At 41.3% G+C, this 13,123-nt stretch overlaps 1 protein-coding gene across 2 annotated transcripts; it reads right to left on the bottom strand.

The window, feature by feature from the left end:
* Positions 1–296: 296 nt before the first annotated feature.
* On the bottom strand, positions 297–4,151 carry LOC121711688 (hepatocyte nuclear factor 3-beta-like). Of its 2 annotated transcripts, XM_042095486.1 has the most exons (3): positions 3,880–4,151; positions 2,301–3,426; positions 297–377 (listed from the first exon to the last, which is right to left on the bottom strand). In XM_042095486.1, the coding sequence occupies exons 1-3, from the start codon at positions 3,946–3,948 to the stop codon at positions 367–369; spliced, it is 1,206 nt and encodes a 401-aa protein (XP_041951420.1). In that variant the 5' UTR covers positions 3,949–4,151; the 3' UTR covers positions 297–366. The 2 variants fall into 2 exon arrangements, with proteins under 2 accessions (XP_041951420.1, XP_041951419.1); XM_042095485.1 differs by lacking the exon at positions 297–377 and having other exon boundaries at positions 1,763–3,426.
* Positions 4,152–13,123: the final 8,972 nt, after the last annotated feature.

Genomic DNA, 13,123 nt, shown 5'->3' on the forward strand with positions numbered 1-13,123 from the left:
TTGTTATCGTATGTGTATTTCTATTTCTGAGAATAGACTATATTTTGTATGTTTCTGCATAGCAGTCAGTCAGACAATAGGACATTTCCTTTATCAAATCCATCTATAATTTTTGTTAAATCCAGCATGACCTTCAGGATCTTACAACTGTTATTGCTGTGATGCCTCCATCTGACGTACAAATATGTGGTTATAATAGGATTAGATGATGTTTGAAGGCTGCCTGCAAAGAAATGAAGGCATCTGAAAAGGGAACTCAACCATCACCCCGGAGACCACTCCACTTGGGTGTTCCAGGCAAAATCTTCGTTCGTTTTTCAGTAGCTGGACAAGTAGGCCTAGCCTTTATAGCGTGGCTATCACACTTCACGTTATTCCTAAAAGAACAACAGCCGAATGTTATAGTAATATATGCACCGTATGATAATATTCTCAGTGAGCGCATGAGGTCGACACGAACCGTGCTCTTCTTTTTGGAAACGAACAGCCTCTAGATCCAAGAGACGGGTCATGGGGCAATATGCAAACACTTTGGATCGCAGAAACTGTTGTGAGAGCGAGGTCAGCAAAGTAAAAAGATAAACACACTGACGGAACGAAGGTGGGGGTGTTACTAGTGGTGCACGCCATTATAAAGATTTGCTGCTTGCGTGAGGAAATTGATAAAATGCAATGTTTTGCGTAAGGAAAATTGCATATAGCCTAACAGGTAAACTTCAAGTTCATACAGTGCGGCCGCCAGCATTTAGCCCATGCATAGATAAGAATATTTACTGCATAGGTGGATTGATGTGACATATAGCCTAATGTCAGACTATTTTGGAGTATCTAAAATGACATGGTTTTATAGCCTTGAAAACACCTCAAGTTGATCTTTGAGGGTCTGAAAATTGCATAATCTTCCCCGGACTGCATAAATAAATGAAACGCGTATACGTTGTTTCCAGTTAACATCAGTAGGCCTACCTCTGTTGGACCATTGTACATCACGGCAAGTTCCACTTTTATGGCCACACACGAATTTCCCATTCTTAATCATAATTATTCAGAATTAATCATTATTAGGCTATTAGTAGTAGTAGTAATCGTAGTATTAGTAGCAATAGTATCCTATTTGTTACCATTATTATTCATATTATTCATATTAATAGATGTCCAGAGATGTAACTACATAACAGGCTATTACGATTGTTTAACATTATTAAGGGTAGCCTACATTTCCCTTTTCTTCGTGTCTGTTAAGGCCTATTTTATTTCTCACAGAGCTCATTAGAAGCATTTACGGTGTGCAATTGCATAATTGTCGCTAAAATACCTCAGGAGCGCATGAGCTTACACCATTTAGTAGTATGTCCGCTGTTGACATCGGCATGTTCCGAGGCAATAACGGGCCTCTCAGCCTATTTTGACACAGGTCAAAGATGTTTAATTCTGGTCCATAAGAAGGCCGCGGCATGAGTTTATCTTATCTTATCTGTTCGCCTCAGCTGGGGCAAGCGTTAAGTGGTTTAGAGCTAACCTCCAGACAATGTCTGTGAGATTCCTAACTTAACAAGTTGAAGCACCACACTTGTGGATCATTCTTGAAAGATATTGGTTCATTTACGTGACCCAGACACACCCTGCTCTCCAGACCTGGTTTGCAGGTGTGTGTGTGTGTGTGTGTGTGTGTGTGTGGAGAGAGAGAGGGGTTGTTAGAAAATCATTTATTTGATGTTTTTGTTAATCATAATTAGATTTTTGGAATTTGAAGCTAGGATGAACAATAGGCAATACAGTATTGCGTTTAGGAACATAAATGCGCATATTACTGTCTACTGAAGTCTAGTGAACATTGTATTAGCCTATATATTTCGTGTATTGTTGCGACTTGGCCTAAGTGAACATGTTGCGAAGTCATGCTTTTGCTTTCGTGTTGTTTGGTCTTATCTCATGCCATAGTCACAGCCTTGAAATTATCTATGGGTAGGCAAAACAACAAATAACGACTTCAAGAATGATCTAATTTAATAAAGTCTACTTTCATACAAGTCATAAATAATACATAAAGATGACAGTGTTACCAAATTCATTACACCACTTGAGTTATAAAAACTGATCATATAAAAAGAAACAGTCCTACACATTGTAGGGTAATACACGAAATTACAATGATGTCAACAAAACATGGGGTGAACATCTTCAAATCATTTGGCACAGGGAAATGTCACCAATTTACAAATATACAAATTGTTGCCTAAAAACAGTTCATCATAGGCAGGCGATTTAAGATGAATTCATTATTGGCCTGGAATACACACCTTGGTAGTAGGCAGTGTCCGTGGGTATTGATGACTCTAAGCATGCTTTCGTTGACATTGACCCCATTGACAGCGCACCTGTCATAGGTGAACCATAACCGGAGTAATGCATCATCTGCTCGTAGGTCTTGAGGTCCATTTTATGGTGCTGCTGTTCCGAAGACATTAGGTTGTTGATGGAAAAGGGGTGGTTGAAAGAGTAGTGGTGTTCCGGCTTCAGGTGGGACTCGTCCACCAGCACGGAGTGATGCTGTGACAGAAGGTGGTGCGTCTGCGGTAATGGGGAGGCCGATTGCTCTGGACTCACCGGCCCTCTTGATTTCAACTCAGCCGTGGCGCTCTTTAAGTCTTTATTCGATGGGCTGGGAGAATCGTTACCGTTACAGCTTTCAGAACTGCTGTTTGATCCACCCTCCATGCTTTTCCGAGATGACTCTTTGCCACTGCCCCTTTTCTCACATTTGAATCGTTTTTGCCTCCTCAAATAACAACCGTTTTCAAACATATTTCCCGAGTCTGGGTGAAGGGTCCAAAAAGAACCCTTCCCCGGCTTATCCGGAGACCTGGGTACTTTGATAAAACAGTCGTTAAAAGACAATGAGTGACGAATGGAGTTTTGCCATCGTTGCTGGTTTTGTCGATAAAAGGGAAAAAGATCCATGATCCACTGGTAAATCTCGTTCAGGGTTAACATTTTACTAGTCGACTGCTGTATGGCCATTGTTATAAGCGAGATGTAAGAGTAAGGAGGCTTTGCGTGCGTATAACTGCGCCGGTATGTTTTTGGATCTCTGGATCTCACGGTTGACTGTCCATACATGGGGCTCATCACGTTCATGTTTGAGTATGAGGCCAATGCATTCATGGATGGAGGAGGTCCGTTTATGGGGCTCATACTGGGGTTGAGTGTCGCACCCATACCAGCTAACCCGGTTCCCATGGCGTTCATGCCCCCGGCGCCCGGTGACATCCCCGCTACTCCATGGTTCACGCCCGTATTCACGTAAGACATGTTCATTGACCCGGCTGTCATGTTAGCGGTGGAGCTCATGCCGGTCATCCCCATGTAGGTGCCCATGGAGTTCATTCCAAATCCGCTGTTCATGTTTCCCACTGATGTATAACACTGAAAAGGAACAAGATCACATTTAGGAACCAGTTTTAAATGGTATATTAAACCTAGGCTATGAATAATGAGACTCTTCGCCATTTCGGACCACATTTCAATCACAAAGTAGCCTAGTTTCAAAATGTTTGGCAAATAAGCTATATGGTAAAATGGAATAATCAGAATGGTTTGTTTCGTATTCTCTTAAGTAAATACCTTACTTGAGGACTTTGTGAATTTTACTCATAAGAAATTGATTCTGTGGGTATTTTAGATAATAAATATTTGTTGAGAAAATTGTCAGGCATCCGCCTTTCTTCACGCGTAACATTTCAGAGTATAGTCTCTCGAAATATTTGGAGAGGTTTTGATGGCCTCTCAAGTCAATATTTGATCACAAAGTTAATATTATCTCTGGGCTAATACTGTGTAGCCTTCAGAGACACGGAAATATATATAAACTCTACCAACCTCGGGTTCTGCGTAGTAGGTACTCCAGTCTGAATGGTCGTGTCCTTCCATTTTAACAGCACCGAGCATTGTGCAGGTTTCTAAAATAAATCCCCGACAATCTCTCCAGAGAAAGTTACTTTGTAAAACCGCTGGCAACCTTTGTTCCTTGCTGCGCTCTCTCTAGGGCAGGAATCCGTTCGTATTTTGCGCACAGACCCTTGCGTGGGCTACCACACCGCTGGTGACAGGGATGAGAGTGTGACGTTAGCACCCAGCCGTGTTGTGGTGAGGCACAGGACTTGTGCGCTGCTCTCCAATCCTCACTCCTTCTCAGCCCTATTTGAATAATCTCCTCACACCTAGGCACAAGACCCCTCGCAAAGACTGCCTATTGTGCACCTGCGCTGGCCAAAAAGAACAGCCACTTTGAAAAGATTCATTAGGTCAAATCTGATTGTTTTCTTTCAAGACAAAGGGTGTAAAAGAATTTAGACTAAAAGGACTTTGCATTGAACCATGTAGCCTGTCAGTCATTGTGCTTCTTTTAGTCGAGAGAATGTGGATTTTATTTGTCGATCAGTGTGGTCTTGAATGTTGTGTTTGTAGGCTACCCCTACATTTTTGTAGGCCTAGCCTAACACTTGCGATATGATAGAATAATTTCCATTCGTTGTGTATTAGGTGTACGCAATTATGTAATCACATTGCAGCAACGAATGGGAAATTATTAAATAGGCCTAATTCAAATAAATTAAGGGTCCAATGTTACATTTCGATGCTAAACTCTTTTTCCATTTTCATCGAGGTAGACCTGTTTCTAGCATGACGCATTTGGTCTAACGAGTCCACCATTGAAATAAGCTTAAATGTTGATCAATAAACGCTGTTGGAGCAGACAAGCAGACATTTTAGGACACTGACTTCTGTTTCGAAACACAAACAAACTAACAAAAGGCACATTTATTATGATTATAATTAATGGATGCCATACCCATAGCCTAGAAATTGAATTGCTTTTAAATTTGAACGAGAAATAACATTAACATTCGGTAAACGTATTTGTAAAAGTCCTTGAAGTGCAGTGCCTACTACTGCTTGATGGCTTTAAAACCCAAGCAAAAATATTATTGTAGAGTAACAGAGAGCGTGTGAGCCTAAGGCAAATGTAGGGCAATGTCTGCACACATGCGCACCAAACCATTTTATTGACTTGTCTGACTGTTTGTTTGATATTTGGTTTTAAATGAGCAAAGGTTTATCTAATGTGTTTGATCACCAAAGATGACATGGATATCAGTGGTCCTTGCTGATAACGACAGGCTCGAAAAACAAGCAGATTTTGCTGAGGTGAAAATAATGGTGCCGTTTCACTGCTAATGTATTTGCACGTTACACATTCGCGTGCGCAAACACATACAGTAGGCGATGTGACAGTTGGGCTCCAGACAAATCCCAAATAAAGCAGGGAAAGGTAACTGGCAATGTTGATGTTTTAAACAATGTTTGCTTTAACCTTTGTTTATTTATTCTTGTCTAAATCATATATTGGTACTTTAGGCCTTGCGATTTGTGCCAGTGAATAAGGCCGGAAGTTACACTAGTCAGAGTCTACAGGACACTGTTTATATATTTATATTCTTTTTCTTCATAGGCTTTTTCTTTTCACACAGTTTTCATCATTGGCACAATGCATTTTCTTCAAAGACACCATACTCATGTAGAGCAAACAATGTTTAAATGGGTGTGTTACAGCCGAATTGTCAGTGTGCGTGTGTTTTTGGAACAGTTGCTGGCCTATAATAATAACAAACCATTGTTCGTTATTGTTGTAAGTTTTGAGCCATATGACCTGCAACAGTAAACAGACTTGTATTCTAAAAGTACAGCAGTTTAACTCAAATTAATTGTTTTGCTAAACCCAGCGGTCCCAAAATCAGGTATGCTTCAAGGCTTCTCATTTTATCATAAGTGAATCACGATAATTTCACAGTGAGCTAACCATCTTAAAGGTTCCTCTCATGGCCATTCTAACATTATTATGGACAAAGCTAGTTATAATGGTTGGGAAAATCCCAACTGAATGTTAATGGTCATTCAGGTTATGATTACCAGATACATGTAGAGGAAAGAACCCATATTTGTGCCCCCTTTCCAAATGTTCTTTATACAGCTGCACTCTGTGTTTTATATCATAAACAATTGGACTATCTTAAGTCTAATGTTAATATTATGATATTGATTTGTTTGGATGAATATTGCTGAAGATTAATAGCAAGCATCATAGTCCAAGTTGATACTAATATATACCTTAACAGCAAGCCTTATAGTCAAAGTTGTTATATGTTATATAATTGCCCCCTATAGAAGCGGGTTGTACTGTGCTTTTTGTGTAATGTTTAATGTTCCCGGCCTCTCCATATGAGAAATTTCCTGGGGAAATTTTCCATTACAGCAATAAAAGGTACTAACCAGCTTTAATTAGAGGACACGGCTGTCATAGTAACGCAAGAAAAGGCCAAAGGGTTAAGCTGCAATTCATCAAAGGAAAAATTAATCGCAAGCCTTTCTAGTCCGAAACTGAAGTGAAACTGTTTGTTTCCCCCCTACCAATAGTGACAGCAAACATGCCAGCACAGGGCTGGGGTACGGCCGTCACCATCCAACGCAGCTGTGACAACGCCTGTTTGGTCTCAGGTTTGCGGACAGTCCCACTGTGTTTACCTGGAGATGAATCTGAAAGACAGCGTGACTGGGAAGGCACACAAGCCGTATAGGTGAAAGGGATTGTGGGGTCTTGTGTTTTAGGTCTGGAGAGGGTGGAGGGCGGGTTACTGCTTTCTGGACCACCAGTATCATTGTCGTGCCATATATAAGACTAGAAAGGGTTAAGGAACTGGACAAACATAGGCTGTGGCCATACATTCCAAAAGCTTTCTGCGGAATGCAAATCAATGATCAGTTGACAGTATGTAACATTTGCTTTGTTTCCTGTGATGCTCAGGAAAGAATCTGGTGGCATTCTCTAACGAAACCTTCCACAGTTATCATAATGTTTTATTTAAACAGACATAATTACTGTTTAGCCTATTTTATTATATATATTTTATATTATTATATAATTTTTATACATATTTCTAAGAAAGGGGCCATTATATGCCTTTTAATTTGAACCCAATTTCGTTTCTACGTCAGTGTTTTAATGAACTGCTCTTGAATCCTTCCGAGTCAAGCTCAGACAGGTGGGATATCTAATTGCTTAGTGGTGCTGCTGGTGATCTGCCATGTTATCTGCATTCTGACTTTAATCAGCACACAGATTGAACGCACAGCGGAACAAACAACAGCCAATTACATGAACACTCAGAACAGCATAGCAATTAAAACTAGGCGTCTGCTGGATTCTTGCTCGGCGGTACTGTCAAAAGTAAAATAATGTGTGAGGCGATGTGGAGAATCATTTTAAATTGTGCACTGCCACATTTTTCTCCCCTGTTCAATTCTTCAGTGTCCCCTGTGAAACAGCAGGGCCTAAAGCATGTCAATAGCCCTCACCAAGTGCTCCATTTCACTCCCAGCTTTACAACAAAGCTCCCTGCCAGCAAACAGCATAAGTGTCCAATCTGTGTTTGTCGGGCCTGAGAGTCCCCCTGACCGAGGGCCCCTTATAAATCCTTCCTTTTACAGGCCCTGACAGCGAACAGGCTAACATGCTGTGGGCAGCGTCGGCATGGACAACCCCTTCCGATTAGCACCTCATCAGCCTCCTGCCGCTACAGGCAAACACTAGCCGCTCCCTCACAGGCCACAATAGAGCCCCTGGCCGGGAAACAGCGGTCTGGGGACGGAGCAAAACTTCCTGGGCTTTTCCCCCCGACGACCCCCTTCAGGGCCAGATGTTTGTGTGTATTTCAGGTGAGCAAATATTGTCACTTAGTTAAGAGTTCCGCGGCCCTCGCCTCCCTTCAGGGTGTATGTGTATTGGGGCAAGCCAGGAGGAAGTGAGAGTGCTCCAGCACTGTGAAATTCCAGGGAGCCTGTGAATGACATGCCCCCCCCCACACACACACACACACACACACAGCTGGGGCAATTACACATGTGGACTGGCCTCGCTCTCATGCAATGTCTTTTCAATTCTTAACAAGTCTGACCGCATCGGTTATGTCCCCAAATAGGTGTTTTCTAAATCACTCAATTTATAAAGAGTTTTGTGTTTTACAAATGAGGCTCAAGATCCGCATCACTCTGCTGCACTGAAGTTGCAATCAAAGTTTGTCTTAGGTTTGTGTATTATGGACCAGTGGTGTAGTGTACGTGATACATAGGACTACACAGTATACCCACTTAAAATAGGCAAGGGTACGTATTAACATTTGGGGTTGATCACAGTATACTCAATACAGCTAACTAGACTACATCACAGTACCACTACAGCTAACTAGACTACACCACTTATGGATATGTAAATTATGTTTGGCATAATTATGTTTGGCAGTTCCAAAGGGAAGGGTACGCACATCCAAAAAAGATTATACCAGGTGCCAGGTCTGAAGTGTCAGCAAAGGAGGATAGAGGCCTGCAGTCTGAAGAAGACCCTAACGTGTCGAAACGTTGCTAAAATAAAGTTGCTTGGGAGCTTTTACAACAGTGTGCAGGCCTCTATCCTCCTTTGACAATTATGTTTGGCATGCCAGTGGTAGGACCAAAAGATGTTCAGCAAACAGTTATAGTGTGCACATCCCACCTTCTGGCAGGTGCAGGACAAAATAAAACTATACTCAATTGAAAAAATATAATGTCCGCAACACTGCTTTTGACATGCCATAGATGATCCTATCTGAAATTGTGATTGTCAGTAGGCCTATAACTTCCAGCAGAGGTAAGTACTTGACTCATATCACTCACTCAATGATGAATGCAGGCATCTGCTATTGGATGATGATGATGATGGTGATGATGATCTATTTCAACTTCTGTAGTGTTGTAATGTAACGGAGTACAAATACTTCGTTACTGTACTTAAGTAGAACTTTGCTATTTAAATTTATGTCAACTTTCACTTTTACTCCACTACATTTCCTAGATAAAATGTATACTTTTACTCCGTTATATTTCCACTAAACATCTTCGTTACTCGTTACTAAAACATAAAATTAGAAGAAATGTGTGCGACTGCAATAAGGGAGGTTTGGCGAATCTCCGCTCCTAGATTGCATTACGCACGCTCCGCACGCTGCGCGAGCGCTTGTTTGTTGCTAAAGGAGGAGGACGCACAACTGAAACCGGCATGGAAGCACTGCACGAGCACCTACTGGAGGACCTCCCGTTATCATAGACGACCACCCCGACGATAGTGGTGAACTCGGTGAACAGGGTAGTGGTGAAAATAACGTCATACACCCGTGGCCGTATTTGCAAGAAATGTTTCTGTACATTGGCAGCTTTCTGTGAAGCTGAACACTCCGCTACCTGCCTCAGCGCCGGCCTATGAAAAGCTATTTAGCATGGCAGGAGTAAGATTGAATCAGGCCCGGGGTGGGTAATCGGGACAATTCCCGGTGGGCCGCTTCATTTTTGGGCCGGTCGAGAAAAAAAATATTGACATTTGTCACGTTAGTCTATCGTTAGTCTTATCTTTTCTTAAATTAGGACACGTTCAGCATTCTGTGCATGCAGGGACGGATCATAGGGGTGGGCATATCGATCCAAATATCGATAGTATCGATACCAACATTGGTATTGGATCGGATCGATACCAGCGTGATGGGATCGATACTTTAATTTTAGTTCACTTTCAATATCTCTTAATTTGTTCAAAATGTTCCTGTTTCACCAAGGGCTAGCCTACAGTCATGCAAACACCATTCCTTTCACATTTTGCATGCCCGCTTTGCAATGTTATGTTGCTGAAATGTTTGTAAACTATTAACAGTGGAAATCATAAAATCATTAGTCATAGAAATTTATTCAAATTTAGTATATTGATGTTTTATTCATGTCATAAATCATGACACACTGTTCTCCCCTATATAAAAGTATATAAACTGCTTTTAGTCACAAATATCAGTATTGGTATCGGTATCGGCAATACTGGCCCTATATTTAATTGGTATCGGATCGAAACCAGATTTTACAGTATCGCACACCACTAACGGATCATGGCTTGTGCCAAGTGTGCACTTGCACAGGGGCCCTCAGCCAATGGGGGCCCTCGGATTTAAAAATGCCATGAATTTAGGCTAGATTATGCCCGGTGCTTCTGTCTGTTAATTTGAATGGTGTTATGGAACCGCGGACCGAATGAAAAATAAACTAAATGTTTTCCTGATCAATAAATACTTCTTAATTCATAAAATATAGAGGCATAACATTAGGTGGAAGTGGTAGGCTATGAGTGCTCATTCAATGTGTATGCGTGTTTGCGAAAGTGAAACTGACTCACTCGTGGGAAGGTGAATGAAGTGGATTCCTGCAATGTTCATGAAAACAGCATAGCGATTGGATAGCCTAATAAATCGCGACTTGTTGTAGGCCTAACAGTAGCTTATATCGTAGCAAATAGCCTATGGCGATACCGATGACAGATAGGCCTACACTTATTTCACTCGTCTCACTGGAGTGAGCGCATAATGTGGGCTGTTGCGCAAAGAAATTAATTAGGGAGATGATCTGCATCTCCATTTACCAAAAGCTATAGTTTTGCTAACATCTCCACTGTTAACGTGAAATATGTCTCCATGCAAGGTAGTGTCAAGCAGCAGTGAAGTGAAAACCTTATCATGCAGGTAGCCAATGTTCAAGTCACCTGAGTCAGACAGAAAACGGGCCCTGCTTGCTCTGTTAAAGTTTGTATGCCCCTTCCAAACTGCGTTAAAAGGGTATATTTAACAGCCAGAATTTAGAAAATGTCCAGGGGAGACACCCCGAACCCCCCGTAATATGATCAGCACCACCTCTCACAAAATACTATCAACGTCCCTGCTACCGGTCCGTCAGATATGACAACTGTGTCCGGTCCGTTTAGTGAAAAATGTTGCTGTAGACTGTTTGGACAGCAAAGGGAGATTACAGCCTAATAATAAAAACAGCTGCTGGAATTCATTTCTGTGTGGGCCTGAGTTATAATATATGACATAATGTACTACATTTTCATTGTGTGCAATTGTGCACCAGCCTGCACAGCGACAGCAAAGAGAGAAGCGCTGGCTGCACGCGCATGCGCAAACACGCCCGCGCGCGTCGCGGTCAAGGGGAGGGGGGGGGGGGGGGGGGGGGGGGCTTTTTTGATATTGTGCACAGGGGCCCATATTTGTTTAATCCGTCCCTGTGTGCATGACACCAATGCAATGCTTCTGCATGAATTGTAGCCTACGTGAGGGAGTTCTCCCCTCCCAAAAAGAGTTGGTAGTGTCCATATAGCCCGTCTTTTCCAAAAGTTTTCAGATACGGATAGCCGAGCCGGCCCTACAGTAGACACAAGCGTCTGGAAGGATGGATGGTAGAAAGAGGCCAACAGAGACTGAGCAGCAGATCAACCAGTCGACCACTGAAAATGATGAGCCCGAAATTAGTGATGAGGAGGCCATGACTACAGGGACAAGTAGAGAGGATACATTAAACTTATTTAATGTAAGAAAGATCAATTACCCTACATGATAGGTTAAACATATATGCCTTGTTTGCTCGGAAGAGGGTGTAGTAAAGGAGTAGGCTAAATCACCAAACAACAATATAGCCTACCCATGCAAAAAAACATGTAGCCTAAACATTAGTTCAATATGCCTCTTAGTGGAAGTGTGGGATAGGCTACATTTCAAAGGCTTTCTTTCTTTCTTTCTGTTTTTGTTAACTTGTGGAATAGTGAAATATTTTTTGTTAACTTCTCAGTTGAAGTAAATTATTATAGGCTATAACCTTTACACATTTGTTGAACCATGGTACTAATAAAAACTACAGGATAGTAAGAGCTGAAATGTTGCTTCATTTATCCAATTTCCACCACTATGGAAAACGTGGGCATTCTGGCAACTTTGAAAACCAGCTTCTTTTGAAGATGAACAGACACCTTTTCAGTTTCAACTAATGACTGGCATATTAGTAGCTGCTGGACATAGGTGGCATATGCGTGTGTGTAAGAGTGAGATGGTGACCTGGGGAGTAAGCCCTAGAAATGCTCATACCACATGACCAAAATGTTCTCCCTACCAGCAGGTCATTTTTTTTTAAAGAAATAAGTTATTTATTTTTCATTTTTACAGACATTTCTGTTTCTGTTTTTTTCTTTGATGTCAGCTCTAAAAATATGCTGTTTGTTCTTTGAACTTAAGAGAATTGTGCCTGAAAAGTCCTAGAAAAGAATGTGATTTTGATTGAGTGAGATTAAGAAGATATGGGAACCCTGATGCTTTATGCTTTACTATAAGAAAGCCAAAATAAAGTTCACAATAAAAGTTCAAAATAAAACCGCTTGCTTTTTACTTTTTACTTTTACTTCAAATACTTAGGTACATTAAATATCAGAAAATTACTTTTGATACTTAAGTACAGTATATATCAGATACTTTAAGACTTTTACTTAAGTAATATTCTAAAAGGTAACTTTCGTCTTTTTCTAGTACGATACTTGTACTTTTACTCAAGTATTGCTTTCTAGTACTTTATACAACACTGAACTTCTGGAAATTCTATGAAACAAGGATTCGTTCAGAAATGCTGTATGACAGCTGCACGGTTGTGTCGGCATATTCCCAGTTAATACAGAGAGCTGCTGATACAGGCAGACAGGCATGTCATGGGAAATCCCTATTACTGTTCCTTAGTATTAGTCATGCCTCTTGAAATCCCTGGGTGGCCCTCCACCACTTGTAGGCCTCCCTTATGATGAACTTAGAGAGACAAAACAGACAAACATCAGCGTTTCACGTGAGAGCTTTCCTCTAACTTACTGCCTTACAACATCACCGCTGAGTGTACTTTTAGGAATCTGTGATATACCCCGTTTGCCTGTCCGGCTCCTGTGTTTTTCCAAGGATAAAGGGAGATAAAGTGAAGGCAAACTTGGCAGCATGTGAAGGTGTTTTGGGTGTGGTGAGATTATAGAAGTTCACCTCAAACCTACATGCTTTCAGAAAGTGAAGGGAAACTTTCTTTTAAATAGTGACACCTTGTGGTGAGTAGCCTACAGTGTGGTCTCACATTATTTGACTGGGTTGCAGAGCAGTCAAAATAACATGTAAAAAACAAAACAAATAAAAGATATTTC

Source organism: Alosa sapidissima, chromosome 6, assembly GCF_018492685.1.
Source record: "Alosa sapidissima isolate fAloSap1 chromosome 6, fAloSap1.pri, whole genome shotgun sequence".
Taxonomy (NCBI): Eukaryota; Metazoa; Chordata; class Actinopteri; order Clupeiformes; family Clupeidae; genus Alosa; species Alosa sapidissima.

Excerpts from the sequence above, each read along its gene's own strand:
- LOC121711688 (XM_042095485.1), bottom strand. The coding sequence starts at position 3,948 with ATGCTCGGTGCTGTTAAAATGGAAGGACACGACCATTCAGACTGGAGT. Across the intron at positions 3,427-3,879 it reads CCTACTACGCAGAACCCGAG|TGTTATACATCAGTGGGAAA; the intron begins GTTGGTAGAGTT and ends GTTCCTTTTCAG.